Raw genomic sequence first — 17229 nt, 5'->3', positions numbered from 1 at the left:
TGGGGGGACAGTCCCGTTAATGACAGAAGAGTAGGTGGAAAGCGTAACACAGTAAAGCAGGCAGATTCTGGTCTTGGGGGTGGATGCTCAGGAATTTCCAGGGGGAATCCCTGAAGCCGATCACATCCTAGCGTGTCAGGCTTCCTTCCGCATTACCTTGTCACAGGTGGGATTCCTCACGCTGGCTCCCGGCAGCTGGCATATTGAGTGCAGCACTTTCACAGCATCATCTTTCAGGATTTGAAATAGCTCTACTGGAATTCCATCACCTCCACTAGCTTTGTTCATAGTGATGCTTTCTAAGGCCCACTTGACTTCACATTCCAAGATGTCTGGTTCTAGATGAGTGATCACACCATCATGATTATCCGGGTCGTGAAGATCCTTTTTGTACAGTTCTTCTGTGTATTTTTGCCATCTCTTCTTAATATCTTCTGTTAGGTCCATACCATTTCTGTCCTTTATCGAGCCCATCTTTGCATGAAATGTTCCTTTGATATCTCTAATTTTCTTGAAGAGATCTCTAGTCTTTCCCATTCTGTTCTTTTCCTCTATTTCTTCACACTGATCGCTGAAGAAGGCTTTCTTATCTCTTCTTGCTATTCTTTGGAGCTCTGCATTCAGATGCTTATATCTGTCCTTTTCTCCTTGGCTTTTCGCTTCTCTTCTTTTCACAGCTATTTGTAAGGCCTCCCCAGACAGCCATTTTGCTTTTTTGCATTTCTTTTCCATGGGGATGGTCTTGATCCCTGTCGTCTGTACAATGTCACGAACCTCATTCCATAGAGGCATTCTACCTATCAGATCTAGGCCCTTAAATCTATTTCTCACTTCCACTGTATAATCATAAAGGATTTGATTTAGGTCATACCTGAATGGTCTAGCGGTTTTCCCTGCTTTCTTCAATTTAAGTCTGAGTTTTGCAATAAGGAGTTCATGATCTGAGCCACAGTCAGCTCCTGGTCTTGTTTTTATTGACTGGATAGAGCTTCTCCATCTTTTGCTGCAGAGAATATAATCGATCTGATTTTGGTGTTGACCATCTGGTGATGTCCATGTGTAGTCTTCTCTTGTGTGAAATGAAGAGGGAACCAGTTAAAGAGGGAGCCCTGCTGAGGCCACAGGAAGGATCATTACCGTTTCATTAGTGGGGCCGTTATTTTTAAAGGTACTGTCTTCTTAAACTTGCACTTGCTGGTGCTTCCTATGTGGCTGATTTATAATCAGGCAGTAGAGGTTGTGCTTAGAATTCCATAAATGCACAGGGGTCTACAGGATGTTAATGGAATACACGGTGTGCCTATAAGTTCATTACCTTGTAAATAAATGGCTGAGCTCCAGAGATGGCCTCACAGGGCCAAGGGAAACATCAGTTCTCATCCCAGGGGTTGAGGTGAGATTTCTTCATCTTTCCGTCATTCCCCCATGTTCCAAAAGCTGAGAGAGAAGGCCTTCCCCTCAGATCTCATAATGGCAGTGATGGAGACATCAAAGGACCCTGTAGCACGGGCAAGGCAGCGGCGAGATGTGCAGGAAACGTGGTCTGGGCCACCATCGTGCTGCTATTCTAGGCAGACTCACCCCAAGTCAACACCTGCAGAGCATCCTTATCCGGGACACACCCTCCTTAGTTCCGCAGGCCTGGGCTTTTCACCAGTCTCCTGTTCCACTGCCTGCTCTGTGTGACTTGGCACACTGCAGCACCATGCTGACTCACAAAGAGCCCTAGTGCATCCGAGCTCCACAGGCATCACTGGCGAATCTCTTCAACTGCGCTTCAAGCGCCTCATCTAGAAAACTAGAATAATAACAGGACTGCCCTCCAAGTTTGTGGTGAGAATTAAATAACTTCATGCTTGTAGAGGAGTTAGGATATCTACTACTGCTGGCTGGATTTTCTTTAAAAAGATGAGAAGTTTAGACTGTATAGACACTTTGTTGTTGTGTCTGACTCTTTGCAACCCCTGGACTGCAGCATGCCAGGCTTCCCTGTCCATCACCAACTCCCAGGGTTTGCTCCATTGAGTCAGTGATGCCATCCAACTGTCTCATCCTCTGTAGCCCCCTTCTCCTCCCACCTTTAGTCTTTCCTAGCATCAGGGTCTTTTCCAGTGAGTCAGTTTCTCACATCAGGTGGCCCAAGTATTGGAGCTTCAGCTTCAGCATCAGTACCTCCAATGAGTATCCAGGGTTGATTTCCTTTAGGAATGACTGGTTTAATCTCCTTGCTGTCCAAGGAACTCTCAAGAGTCTTCTCCAGCACCACAATTTCAAAGCATCAATTCTTCAGTGCTCAACATTCCCTATGATCCAACTCTCACATCTGTACACAGCTACTGGAAAAAACCATAGCTTTGACTATATGGACATTTGTCAACAAAGTGATGTCTTTGCTTTTCAATAAGCTGTCTAGGTTGGTCATAGCTTTTCTTCCAAGGAGCAAGCATCTTTTAATTCCATTGCTGTCATCACCATCCGTAGTGATTTTGGAGACCAAGAAAATAAAGTCTATCACTGTTTCCATTGTTACCCATCTATTTGCCATGAAGTGATGGGACTGGATGCCCTGATCTTCGTTTTTTGAATATTGAGTTATAAGCCAGCTTTTTCACTCTCCTCTTATACCTTCATCAAGAGGCTCTTTAGTTCCTCTTCACTTTCTACCATTAGGGTGGTGTCATCTGCATATCTGAGGTTATTGGTATTTTTCCTGGCAATCTACCATGAAGGAAATAAACAGAGTCACAGTCACTGCAGAGATTTTCTTTCAAAAAAATATATATATAGATTGCAATAAGTAATGGGGGAAATAAGATGCTGGGGATGTCATAACTCTGGGACATTTGTTTAGATGGGTGGTCAGGGTAGGCTTCTCTGAGGAGGTGACATTTAAGCTGAGACAAGGAGGAAACATAGTGTAGTGGAGGAAGTTCATCCCAAGGAGAGGGGACTGACTGCACAGGGTTCTGTTCTGGGAAATAACGCTTGGTGTGGGCTGAGAAGGGATAGGATTCCAGGGTGCAAGGCGGAGGGTGACTCCAAAGCCTGGGTCAAGTAGCGCTTTAGTCAAAGTAAGACCGTGGACTTGATTTTCAATACAGTGTAATAATATGATCTGATTTGTCATATTAGAAAATTCCTCCGGCCACTCTGTGGAAACTTGACTACGGGGTACAAAGGTGAAGCAGATAAACCAAGTAGGAGGCTCCAGTGGTGGCTGAGAAACAGTGGCAGCTTAGACCCGGTGGTGGCAACAGGCACAGCCCCCATGTAGGGGTCTGCTGCCAAGCGGACACACAGGATGAGGGAAAGGGGGGTCAGGGCTGAATTGAGACTGGTGTCGGCCACTGAGCAAGAGGTGTTGCCGCACACCTTCCGGGACAGAGGCATGGATAGACCAGACCATCCAGTTCCACTTGCTGAATTGAAGATGCTCATGAGTCAGGAGTTTTTAGCACGTAGGTAGTTTTTAGGAAAATAAATGGGAATGGAAAGAAGCAAGAAAGGGTGGGCTATAAAAGAGTCCAGGCCCAAGTCCCAGATACTCTCAGCAGGCAGAGGTGCAGAGAAGGCAGCCAGGGCAGGAGATGCCAAGAACGGCCGGGGAAGAGGGATGGAAGCCAGGCTTGAGGGGAGGGGGGGAAGGTGCTTCAGGTCAGATTGGGACAGACTACGACACCCAGAGCCCCGGGACAGTTACCACTGGAGACAGAAGCCTGGCTGGGGGTGACCAGTAAACGGAAGGTGAGGCGGAGGAACCCCAGGAGACAATTCTCACAATTACCGAGAAACTCCAGGCCCCATGGCCACAACTCCCTGAGGCTGGGTCTGATGGGCACTCCTCTGGAAGGCTTCCCGGCTGGTGCCGGCCCCTGCCCTATCCCCAGCTGTGATGGCAGCCCTGCTTCCAGACTCCTGGCCACGGACAGCCTCACCACACAGCCTGCAAGGCCATCCCCTGCCCGGCTGTCCGCCTGGCTTTGCTCATTGCCTGCAAACTTCCACCACGAATCTGCCCCTCAGATACCCTGAGTATATGCCTCTGCCAACAACTCTGTGCTTCCATTAAAATAGATAAAAAGCAGCTGTGGCTAGAGTAAGACTCAGAAGACCTTTCGTGACCAAAATTAACCTTTTAGGGGTGAGGGGGTGGGAAGACCTGTAAGTGAAACCTCTAAGTGTGCTGGAACACGTGGGTTTTCGTGGTACTAGCGGGAGCCAGCAGTAAAGGTTCATAATTGTGAGGGCTTATACTACAGGCCAGAAAAGAAGGCAAGGATGTCAGTCCTGGGCATTCCAGGAAACTCTATGTGAAAGCACTGCCACTCAAGGGACAAATGGAACATGTAGTGGTTATGTTGTACTTTCTCATCTGCGTGGAGCCTATGAAAGTGCTCCTTTTAGCCTTATTACCTAGACAAACCATATAAATTATTTCTTAACTGAAAGCCAAGCAGATGTGAATTAGAAACTACAAGGAACAGGGTATGAATTGTTGAAGTGTACGGCTTATAGCATTTTTGAAGTCATCCTTGGAAAATCTGAGTAAAGCTGTATGGTCTTCAGGAGAGCTGTGCATGTAATTTTGCATAAAGATTCAGAGTTCAAGACAACATGAAATTCATCTGTAGACCCAGGTAAAGAGCCCTGCTACCTTACCAGTTTTCAAAATTTGCACAAGAAGAAGAAATCATCTGAGGCATTCTTTTTTTTTACTGAGATATAATGGACTTATAACATTATGTTAGTATCTGGTGTACAGAGTGATGATTCAGTATTTGCATATGTTGAAAAATGACCACTGTAATAAGTCTGGTTAACATCTGTCACCATAGTTACCAAAAAATTTCTTTTAAGATCTCTCTTAGCCACTTTCAAGTATGCAATACAGTAAATATAATCACCGCATTATACACTACACCCTCAGGACTTACTTTACAACTGGCAGTGTGTACCCTTTAATCCCCTTCACCCACTTTGCCCACCTCCAACTCTCACTTATGGCAACCACCAGTCTGTTCTCTGAACCTGTGAACTTGTTTTGGGGGGTTTTTTGTGGTGGGTTTTTTTTTTTTTTTGGTTTTTTAGGTTCCACATACACATGAGATACAGTGTTAGCCTTTCTCTGTCTTACCTCTACACAGCATAACCCTTGAGGTCCATCCACGTTGTTGCAGATGGCAGAGCTTCACCTTTTGGTGGCTGAGTGATACTGCATTTTCTGTATGTACCACATTCTTATCCATGTATCCACTGACGGGCACTTAGGTTGTGCTCGTATCTTGGCTATTGTAAATGCTGCTGCAGTGACGTGAGGGTGCAGGTGTCTTTCCAAGATGGTGATCTCATTTTCTTTGGGTACATACCCAGAGGTGGAGTTGCTGGATCATGTTAGTTTTATTTTTAATTTTTGGGGACACTTTCATTCTGTTTCTTAGTGGCTGCGCCAGTTTATATTCCCACCAACAGTACACAAGGCTTCCCTTTTCTCTGTATCCTTACCAAAACTTGTTATTGTCCTTCTATTTTTTAAATAATAACCAGCTCACACTGGTCAGAATGCTATCTCATTGTGGTCAGTGATGATCAGTGATGTTGAGCATCTTTTTCACATTGCCTGTTAGCCATCTGTATGTCTTTGAGAAAATGTCCATTCAGACCTTATGCTTTTTTTTTTTTTCTCTCTTCTATTCAAACCCCAGCTTCTGCTCACTTTTTAATCTGGGTTTTTTGTTGTTGGTTTGGTTTTTGTTTTTGTTTTTTTTTTTTTGCTATTTGAGTTGTATGGATTCTTTGTGTATTATGGGTACTAACTAACCCCTTATTAGAGACATGATTTCTAACTATTTTCTCCCATTCAGTAGACTTTGCATTTTGTTGGTTTCCTTTGATGTAAAGAATCTAATACAGCCCCATTTCTCTGTATTTGCTATTGTTGCCTTTGCTTTTGCTGTCAGATTCAAAAAACCATCACCAGGATTGGTATAAGGTGCTTATGTTTTCTTCTAGGAGTCTGATGGCTTCCGGCCTTACTCGTTAATCTAGCACTTGACTTACTTTGTTTTGTACGATGTAAGGCAGTGATCCAGTTTCATTCTCTTGCATGTAGGTATCCAGTTCTCCTGTGACCATTTATCTAAGAAACTGTCCTTTCCCTGTTGGATATTTTTGGTTCCTTTGTCATAAATTGACCATATACGCATGGGTTTATTTCTGGGCTCTCTATTCTATTCCACTGATCACGTCTATTTTTATGCCAATAGCATGCTGTTTTGATCACATGGAGCACTTCTTAAAAGTTTAATTCCCGGGTCTCAACCCAAACCTACCCTGGCACTGTTACAACAGACCCACGCTTTAGAGCAGTCCTGTCCACATCACATGTGTAATGTGCGTTTTCTAGTAGCTGAGGACTATTAAAAGCAGAGACATTCTAAAATATCATTTTAATGTATATTCAGTATTTTTAGTTATTTTACATTCTTTTTTTATATTGAGCCTATTCCTGGCTGCACTGGGTCTTCGTGTGGGCTTTCTCTCGTTGTTGAAAGCAGGGGCTACTCTAGTTGCTGTGCGTGGCCTTCTCATTGTGCAGGCTTCTCTTACTGTGGAGCATAGATCCAGGGCGTGTGGGCTTCAGGAGCGGAGCTTCATAGCTGAGGCTCCTGGGCTCTAGTGCACACACTCAGGAGTTGTGGCACGTGGGCCTATTTGCTCCGAGGCGCATCGGGGATTGAACCTGCGTCCTCTGCACTGGCACGTGGATTCTTTGCCACTTAGCCGCCAGGAAAGCCCCAGTGGGTACTGCACATTTACAGCACATCTCAGTTCAAACTGGCTGTGTCTCAAGGACTCAAAGGGCTCCTGACCCTTGAAGGCTGGCATGAGGCGGCTCTGGAATTGTTCCAGCAGAGTTTAGTGTTTCAATCCAGACGAGCAACCCTGGAGGCATGGCTCTTACTGGAGGTGGCTGCCTCATTCAAACAAAGACAAGTAGAAAGTAACTCGTGTTTTAGGTTTGAGTTTCAGCCTGTCTTCATGGCTTTAAATAAATCAGCATTGCGGTTCTAGTGAACAGTTCACTCCTGTCTGCCTTCCTGAGGCCTGAGGGGTCCCAGCTTCCAGATGTGGCTTCCTACCCCCAGCCTGACCATCTCCCCCACTCCCCAGGATTGGGGAGGGTCAGTGAAGGTTTCTCTTGCTTCCCTGGGTCCTGTCCTCATTGGTGGTGGCCACAGGCCCCAGGGCAGGAAGCCCTTTGCTGTGCGGAGGCTGGGAGATCCTCACTCTTCCTCCGGAGCTGGGTAGGAGTGTGCGTGACCAGGGGTAGGGAGTGGTACTGTTCCAGGCAGTTTTGTTATCAATTTGAGTTCATGGTTAGACGTTAAATTCTCTTTATGATTTTCTTCTTTCCTTTTGCACTATCAGTCAACTTTAGAATAAAAGAAGAATCAAAACAGTGACAAAATGTAAAACAAATCATTCTTCTCTCTTCTTTATAGTCAGAGGGCCGAGGGGACAGATCTTCTATGCTCTCCTAACTTTCCCTGGTTTGACAGAAGGCCCTGCAAGGCTGAGGCAGTGGTTTGGGCAGCAAGGCAAGAGCCGCACTCCCCATGGTGGGAGACGGTGCCTCTAGGATCCCAGTGGGAACTGCAGCCAGATCTGAGCATTTCCTGGTGGCTGCCAGGACCCAGAAGCCTCGGCAAACAGGAGGCACCAACAGGAAGGCTCTGCAGGAGGCTCCTGCCCTCTTTAGGGCCGGTGGGAGGAAGTCACTGGGTATGATGCTCCCTTTTTCAAATATCTTCCTCCCACCATCCCCATAAAAGTAGGCCTGGATTTTTGTGTAGCAACACCTTTCTTTTAATCAATTTGGGAAGCTGGAATTGCACTTACAGTAGCTGGGGGCAGACAAGTAAAAGATCAGATATTTGAAAAGCCAGGAGGGGTGAACCATGGCTGAACCCCAGAGCTCCTGACAGCCCACCCCCTCAAGGTGACCCCCACACACCCATCCTACACTTTACAAAAGCATCCAGAATTAGGAACATTTCAAACAACTTGAGAAGAAAATGAAAGCATCCCATGCTCTCTTTGCAGGAGTTCAGCACTGTTGAGCATTTAGCCTTTTAGTCCGCTATCAGTGTATCAGATATTCATGTTTTTGCAAACCTGTGGCATCCAACAGAACTCACCCTTTTCATTTGACAGTGTTCAGATGCCTTTCTATTCCAGGGCACGTCAGCCTGCATTTTTGATTAACAGTGAGCATTTTAACAGAAGCAAAAGCAGATCGTAACTTAACCAGCTCCCTGGTTGTTTCCCATTCTTATCTATTCTAAGCAGTGCTGAAGTGAATCCAACTGTAATCTCATGTTTCTCTAAACTCCCTAGAAGGTGCTTAGTCAAGGGATGTGTTCATTTTTTTTATTTTGCTAGATGCTGCCAAACTGCCTTCCAGACTCATTGTGCTCATCTACATTCCTCATACACCCATGCATTTTTCTTAGAGCAGTGTCTTCCATAAATCCTGGTTACCTGATATGCTCCAAGGTACCAGATACCTTCAGTGATTTGTTTTCACTTTTGCCGTTGTGAAAGTCTCTCAGGCATGGCACTGGGGATACACCGTGGAACAAGCCAAATAAGGTCCTCGCCATCCTGGAGCCTACGTGCCAGTGGGGAGCTTGCGGAACCGATCACGCAGGCTGTGCTGACCTGTGCCAAGTGCGCCGCACACAGAGTGACACTGTGCCAAAGATGGGGGCCTTGGGAGGAGGACGGTGGCCAGTCCCATCCCCCTGCCTATGTCCTCCTCTCGTAGGAGGGAGAGGAGGGCAGTAACCCGACGGGGCACCCCAAACCTCCCAAATCAGTTACCTCGGATCACTGTAGTAATAAAGACCCACCAGACTTGAAGCCAAGGAGTAGGGGGAGTCGAATGAAAGTGCAAGTTTAACTTCCATCCTTTTTAAATGTGGAAAATGTGATCAAGGACTTTCACAGAGAACCACCTTTTTCTACTTTTCAAGGTAGGCTTGTGTTGGTTTCACTGACTGAGGACCTGGCCCAGGTAGTGCCCAGGCCAGCTGTGTACTCTCAAGCCCCCAGGGGTTCGGGAGATGCTGAGCAGCTTGGAAAAAGGCTTGAGCGCAGGTCCGGGTTCTGCGGGCAGGCTGCACTCTGCTGGCCCACTGGCTCAGGTCTACCCAGAGGAACTTCTCCAGGAACTTGTCTCCTCACCTGGAAGATGAGAAAACAACTTCCTGTATTGTTCCTTTGTGACACACACCTCTCTAAAGGTCTCTATCATTAAAAAAGAGCCGACCCCAGCCTTCCGGAACCTTTCTGAAGGGCATTCAGGAACACAGCAGCGAGGTGCTGGGCTCCTGTGCCCTCTCCCCTTTGCGCCCAGTCCAAAGGCCGGAGTCCTGAGCAAAGTCATGCTCCACTCTGCCCCCGTCAGGGCAGCAGCCCGATCCATCATCTCCGTTACTAAATGGCGTGCTTCGTCTCTCCTTGATACAGAGAGAAGAAGTTAAAGGCCAGAGTTCAAGAGTTGGTGAGTGCCTTGGAAAGACTCACAAAGAGCAGTGAAATCCGACACCAGCAATCAGCAGAGTTTGTTAATGACCTAAAGCGAGCCAACAGGTACAACCTCACTGTCTATAATCCAAGTGATTCTTGGACTTACGCACCATAATTGCTGGGAATTGACTGTGGACAATGGTGTGTCTGCCACCGCCTCCTTGAAGCGCACTCCTCCCTAGGGCTCCACCTCCCGGTGCTCCACAGAAACTTGAGGAATGCTCTTTAAGGATGGCAGATGCAGCCAACTGTGATCCCCTCTTAGCCCTTCATGTAGGAGAGGTTCTGAGAAGTCGTACAATTAAAACAAAAATCAGCCTAGGTTTAAGCCAGCATTTTCCAAACGAGACTGGCTACAGAATGTTTTATTTGAGCAGCATTCAAGAATCAGGTGGGGTACTTCAGGAAGCAATGCTCTAAGATGGGAGCCTCAAACCTTTCAGGCTCATGACACCTTTACATTTAAAAAAAAAAAAAAGACCTTAAAGTTTTGTTCTTTCAAATTAACTTATCAATAAAATTTGTCTATTAGTTTCTCAAATGAGACTTTTAAAGGTTTTATTCATTTACCAAATTAAAAAAACCCAACTCACTAAATGTAACACAAATGACATTTATTTTAAAAATCAGTTTTCCAGAAAGTAATTAGAAGAGGGGCACTGTTTTTACAATTTTGCAAATGTTTTTAATCTCTGCTTTAATAGAAGACAGCTGGATTCTCCCAGCTGCTTCCACAGGCAGTGTGTTTGAAACATTCTAAGAAAACCCAGCTTCACAGAGAAATAAAGGACCTCACATTTCCCTTCAGAAGGCTTTGGGAGTCCTGGGCTTTGAGAAGCTGACAGCGTACAGAAGGGAGGTGGAGTGCTGTTTTGGCACAGAGAGGGTGGGGGAGGGGTCTTAGATAGCTCAGCTGGTAAAGACTCTGCCTGCAATGCAGGAGATCCAGGTTCAATTCCTGGGGTCGGGAAGATCCCCTGAAGGAGGGAACAGCTCCCCATTCCAGTGTTCTTGCCTGGAGAATCCCCAAGGACAGAGGAGCCTGGTGGGTCCCTGGGGTGACAGACAGTCAGATATGACTGAGCACAGAACAGGGTATGGAGACTTACCTAGCTCTGGGCTCAGCCCCTGCCCTATCCCCCAGAGACCTGGGTTTGGCTGGCAGCATTAGTTCACGGCCTGTGAGCACTGAGTCCGTCAGCCACAGCATCAAGGACAGCTGCTGGGGTCTATCTGTCTTCAAGCTATGGCGGTGACTTAAGATTGCAGCGTTGCAACGATCGTAAGCAGCCATGGAACGGCAACAGACCTACTACTTGTATTTTCATGACAGATTGTTACAATTCAGCTACCATTTCAGCTCACCTATTTTGGATGTGGTTAGTTTGGACTGTTGGTTTTAAACCCCGCTTAATGTTAGTGACGAGCCTCTAGCAGTCAGGCTAAGTTCACTGTGGTCAGGTCAAGACCTGAGTGACCGTGAGTGCTGCGACCCTTCTTGTTAAGTTGCTAAGTCGTGTGGACGTTTTCGACCACATGGGCTGCAGCCCACCAGGATCCTCTGTCCATGGGATTTCTGAGGCAAGAAAGCTGGGGTGGGTAGCCATTTCCTTCAGGGGATCTTCACAACCCAGGGATTGAACTTGTGTCTCCTGCACTGGCAGGTGGATTCTTTGCCACTGAGGCACCAGGAGAGCCCAAGTGTTGAAATACTAACCACCTGATTTCAAGTTCTTATTTCGGAGGCCCAGCGGCCTGTTCTTTCAGAGTGGTACTTACCAGACCCGGTCATCCAGTGGACAGCACAGTGTGTGTGTGTCTCAGTGCTACTTAAGATAAGCCTTCATTCCCATTTCCCTCTGTGCCCACATAGCAACCTGGTGGCTGCCTATGAGAAAGCAAAGAAGAAGCATCAAAACAAACTGAAGAAACTGGAGTCTCAGATGATGGCCATGGTGGAGAGACACGAGACCCAAGTGAGGATGCTCAAGCAAAGAATAGCTCTGCTGGAGGAGGAGAACTCCAGACCTCACACCAACGAAACATCACTGTAGTCGGCACTTGAGCGCCACGGTTCTGTCCGTGGAGCTAGAGGCTAGCAGTCACTGAGGAGGGGGCCTCAGAGGGTAGGACCTGTCGGGCGGAGAGGGAAGGCTGGCAGGCGGGCTGGCACTCTTGGCAGGGAGGCGCCCTGGACTCAGCCTCGGGGCAGCTGGCCCAGGTGAGGTGGTGTAGACTGTCCCCTGAGGGGCCCCCTCCCCTCCTGGGCTGTGGGCGGCGTGGGGACTCCTGCCCCACACACTGGCTCTGCAGGGCTTCCTGCTGCTTTCAGCACTGGCTCTGTCCCTCGCCCACATTTTCTGTATCCGTGGTATAATCCAGGCATCATCTGTTTGATTTTCCAGTCTTTCCAGCCTTACCTCAGGCATCCCACATTTCTCCTTTCTCCTTCTAGGGAGAACTGGTGGGGGCGGTGGGGACAGAGGGGAGGCAGTGCTCCACATCGAGAAGAGCTGCTGCTTCGTTTTCCTGCAACCAGGCTTTGGTTTTCAAGTCCCAGGTATCAACTCTTCAGGAGGTGGCTGTCACTCAGAGGTGTTCCGGGAGGTTGATCACAGGCAGATGGCATGTACGTGTTCCTTCCAGTCCCTCGTATGTTGAGGCTGCAGGTAGAGCAGTTGGGTCTGACCTCCTTGACCTCCCCCTCCCAGTGGCAGCAGGGACGGGCAGGGAACGCTCTTTAGACAGGAATCTCCCTGTCCCAGTGCCGCCTTACTAACAGCTGAGAGAGTCCTGTTGATCCGTGTCAGGGACCTACACTGTCAGGAGCAGAGGCACATTAGTGCTTCCTGACTTGGGCACCGCAGAATTGCTGTTCTCCACGAATCAAAGCTCCCCAACGGGAACATACTGATGGCTTCAGACCTGCCTCTCTCTCGAGGGAAATGCTCTGCAGCTGACCCACCTATTTAAGAGGCTGCTGCTGTGGCACCAGTTCAGGAGTGCGCCCTGCTGTTCCAAAGGGCAGAGGGCAAAGGAAAGCTGAGGAGGCCACCTCTTATCCCCCAGAAACATGGCAATGGGTGGCAGATGGTGATTCCACGGGTGTCAGCTATAGCAAAATGGTGACAGGACTGGGCAGGACCAAAGTACCTGAATTCTTTCAGGAAGATCTTCCATTTGAAAACCGACTCTTCATCCCTTTTCTACTGGAATGTTCCCCGTGGCAGTTTTTCAGCTGTCACCACCCTAGGCTGACATTTTAAAGGACCACTTGCCATTTTTCCTGAAGACCCACTCGAAGTCACTTAGAAGAAAGATGTTCAAAGATCTGCTTACGACCAGATCACTGCATTCACGTCTCGGTGTCAGTGAGCTGTTCTCAGAGGCAGGACACAGATTCTGCAGCCCTCAGTCTGACAGGGAAGGACACCCCAGCCACCGTCTGCAAAGGCAGAGTACATCCATTCCCCCACGGAAGTGCCGTCCTGCTTCAGGCCAGCAGCGAGGCCATCCCATCTTCAAACAGTCATCATCAGCTGGCCTCAGGCCCAGCTCTCGGGTGCTGTGGTCACCGCGAAGGGCCCCACCAGCTTCTGGTTCTGTTATAGATAAGGTAAACTTCGTTCTTGTGACAATAAGTCAGTTTTCACTCTTTGGATAGTTTCATTACAAGGAAAATGTAATGACCCAAAAGTGTGTTTTTAGAAAAAAAGTTTAACAGATGAAATCATGGTTTTCTCCAGTTTTCCAACTTGCCCAGGGAAAACATGTTCCCGAAGCAAACTGGGCTGCGCAGGGCGGGGAACGGGCGTCACAGAGATGGGAGGCTCTCATTCTCACCACCACTGCAAAGGGTGCCAGCGCAGAACCTCTACCATTCTCGCTCTAAGGGAAAACAGAGCCTGCTCTTCCAGAGTCCTGGAACCCATCCCAGACCTGGGAAGCCTCAGTTCTACGTTAAGAGCCCCAGCATTACTGACCCTACTTAGCTCATTTTGAGTTTATATTTCCACATAATACTGGTTGGGTGAACACTTTCCCTGGCAAAACTGTTACTTTTATAAATGTGCAGAATAAAAGCTTTTAAATAGTTGATTACCTTTCCTTGTATTCTTCACATACTCCCCAAGACTCTTGTTGAAGGTGAGCTAACAGGCACTTGGTTATTATGCTAATTGCAAGGCTTACTAAAATCGCATAGGTGAAATAAATGATTGCAGGTGCCTGGATCATTTTCTTTTACAACCTGAATTATTCTTTCTAAATAGGAGCACGTTTATATTAACATCTCCATCAGACGTAAACAATGATCCTCATTATCTAACTTGAATGAGCCTTTAACAATGTTCAGACTTTCATTTTTAATTGTTTAAATCCAGAATTCAATCTCTGGCTCTTAAGAGAAATGGGCATGAGAAGAAAAAACCCACTTCCCAGTTCCACTGGAGTACAATTTCCCACTTCTACACTGAGGCAGAATCTCAAGTGAGAGAGACTTCTGCCTGGAGCTGTAGTGCCATCAACACCTGCGCCGATCACATGGCTGTGATGTTCTGCCAAACCCCTCGTGCACCAGCTACCTAAACTGCCATGGGCTGGCAGGCAGTAAGACCCCCTTTTGAGATGATACCAAAAGTTACGATTGTATCTTAAGGTTGGGATTTCTCATGCTCACCCTACCTCAGAAACATTTTATCACTGCCCATGCAGGTAATTAACTGTTGTATATTCACTCCCATCTGCTGGCATGCCACAATTAAAAAAAAAAAAAAAAAAAAAACCTAAGTGCCAGTTAAACATAGTTGGTTAATTCTCTTGTGAAGTGATGTGTAACTTAGGAAGTCTTCCTCTGAGCCTCTGCAGCCAAGCTTTACAGGGACCCCGGAGACTGGACGCTCTCCTACTCTGGGAGGCAGTGCGCGTTAAGAGCCGAGGAGACTTTCTTTTTAGGATGAGGACAGCAAAGAATCTACTGTTTCAAGAAAATCTTGAAATCACCGGTAAGTGGCCTAGTTCCCACCTGCATACATATTACTATTTTAAGTGGGGGAAAAAAAAAAAAAGCCTCATAGTTACCCACGGCATGAATTGTTTCCTATGGCCCACAGAAATTATCCTGCAGTTATTTTTAAATTCTATTAAATATCTTAAAGCTCTCATGAGTTGGGGGTGCCATGCTTGTGTTTTGAGTGAAGTAAAGACTACAGAAGTTACCCACTTGTATTATTAATGACTTCTAATTTAAAGTAGTAAGCTTTTCCCGTAAATTATTTGCAAATGCATAGCTGGAAATGTGTCTCATCCCTGAAAGTATAAAGTAAAAAGATCATGTTTCCTAAGTTTACAGCCGCACCTATTTCTAAGTACAGCAAACAGCTTTTAATTAGACAGTTTTTAGAACTCAAAAGGGGAAAGAATTCTGATGACTGCAATTTCCGAACTGAATTTAACTAGGATGCATCCCATAGGGTTGCCAAAGATTCTGTGGGAGGGAAAGAAGCATGAGAAACATTATTTTTTCTGCACCTAGGGGCCGCTTGGTAACACTATAAAAAAATTCTGAAAAAAATCACGTTAACAATTATTTTTCTATTTCTCCAACGGAATGGCCTATTTGATAGCAAAGATACTATTATAACCTTTCTCTGAGGCTTACTCTGTAGAGGCATCACTTGTTACAAAACACAAATTATGTCTTCTCACTTAAGTCTACCCAAGTCCTATTCTAGTTAACTCAGATCTCATGTTCGCACAGGCCAGACTGTAGTTTAGCGCTGAACTTGTCACCTTCTAAATTCCTGTTTCTCATACCTGAAGTTAACTTTCTGAAGTTTGTATTCACTAGTAAATGAATGCCTTAGGCTGCCATATGGTCATTTTCCAGAACTGGCACCAAAATCATTAATTAATGTAAGCACTCAGTGGCTGTTAAAATATTAAGGAACTGGAAAAGGATACAAGTTGAATAGCAGCTGTTCACACATTCTTGTTTCCCTAATTCTTATGTAGAGAAAGATACATTTGCATACAGACAACTACTTTTGGTGAAGGGTTACACTGCATAAACTCTCACACTGCATCTGAGTGAGATTTTGCATGTGACCAAGAAATCCTTCCATCCCAGTAACAGCAACTGCTACTGGATAATCACACCCTTGGCCCAGTAGCACTGATTTTTTTCCAGTCAAGGTTGGTACAAAAATCACTCATCCACTAATCATCGGAAACATCAGCTCAGCAGTACAGAGCAAGCTAGAAACAAAATCCCCTCATATTCATGACCTGCTTATTCATTCTACTACTCACTTCTGCACCGTTCTGCAAATCTAATCCATGTGGAAAACGTTCTGTGGGGGTACTCACTCACAGTGCCCATGGATGTCCAGGTGAATGGGAGTCCCAATATTATCTGCTTCTGTTTGAACCCAATGCAAAAAGGATGAGACATGTTCACTTTTCTACTTCTAATCAGTTTTTAGACATTGTTAAGACTTACTTTGCATGTGATTTTAGTTTCCTATTATTTGAAAATGTGCTTTTAAGCCGCTTGAATGTACTGTCAGTTATTGAAGCACATGTGACTAAGTCTGCATTTGTCAGTATTGTTCTACTGTATTAAAATCTCACTTTAAGGTTGACACTTAACACTGTACCATACCTTGTAATTTTTTAGATTCTTCACTTGTATGCTTTAAATGTTTCCAGATGCCTTTAGTTTTAGCTGCTGTAAAACAGCTTTGTCTTATTTGATATAAAATTGTTTTTTAAATAAAAACTCCATTTATTTATACAGAGACATTTATAATATTTTACAAACATTCTTATATTCTGAATAAATAATTCTAATTCCATAATGTACTTTTACCTGTATTCATTGAAGGGTATGACTCTCCTTCTGCAATACTAACATTTAATGTCAAACATCACAGGTTTGGTAGTTACATCGAGAGCCCTCAACAAAGCAGGAAACTAGACAGACTGTATTGGTCAAGACAGCCAAGAGCCAAAGAAATCATCACCATCTGTCATGATTTCTATGGGCCACCTTTCCAAATTTGGATTGAATAGGGAGTTAGTACCTATCGAAGGATCTAGATCTTTTTTCCTTTTTAAAAAATGACTGAAAGAGGAAATCTAATTGTGAGCTGGAAGGTCATCCGTGACTATAAAGAAGGACGGTGAGCAGCTCTGCAGGGTGTTTGTCAGATGTCAGTTCTCATCATCAAAGCAAAGTACCTTTGACAGTTAAGAGTATGACATACCTTGATAACTTTCCTCTTTTATTTCTTTTGGCTGCAGCATGCAGAACGTCCCTGACCAGGGATAGAATCTGCACCCCCTGCACAACAGGGAAGTCCTTTCTTAAAAAAAATTTTTTTAACTGCTGTCATATATCTGAGGTCTTTAGCAGAGAAGAATGGTATTTCTTTGACCCCTGAGATCCAAGGATTGGAAAGCATTACATTCAGAAAACCTGACTCTAATACAAATTTAAGAAATATTGGATTTTATGTATTTAGCTCACAATATAACCTTGCTTTGAAAGTCAACAACCAAACCATAAATTGAGATGGAGAATACATACCAGTTACTTTCATTTTTTGCAGAGACATTCTACCTTTTAATATTTCTTCC

At 45.6% G+C, this 17229-nt stretch overlaps 1 protein-coding gene across 1 annotated transcript in view; it reads left to right on the top strand.

Annotated features, from left to right (window-relative positions):
* The window catches only part of LOC120852630 (colorectal mutant cancer protein), a 311627-nt gene extending 295175 nt beyond the window's left edge, over positions 1-16452 (top strand). Inside the window, exons 16-17 of the mRNA XM_040225966.1 lie at positions 9532-9654; positions 11465-16452. Of these exons, the coding sequence (XP_040081900.1) occupies positions 9532-9654; positions 11465-11645 (304 nt within the window). The 3' untranslated portion in view covers positions 11646-16452. The remainder of the gene's footprint in view (positions 1-9531; positions 9655-11464) is intronic.
* Positions 16453-17229: the final 777 nt, after the last annotated feature.

Source organism: Oryx dammah, unplaced genomic scaffold (genome assembly GCF_014754425.2).
Source record: "Oryx dammah isolate SB20612 unplaced genomic scaffold, SCBI_Odam_1.1 HiC_scaffold_26, whole genome shotgun sequence".
Classification (NCBI taxonomy): Eukaryota; Metazoa; Chordata; class Mammalia; order Artiodactyla; family Bovidae; genus Oryx; species Oryx dammah.
The sequence above is the reverse complement of the archived record's forward strand: the minus strand, read 5'-3'. Positions and strand labels throughout refer to the sequence as shown.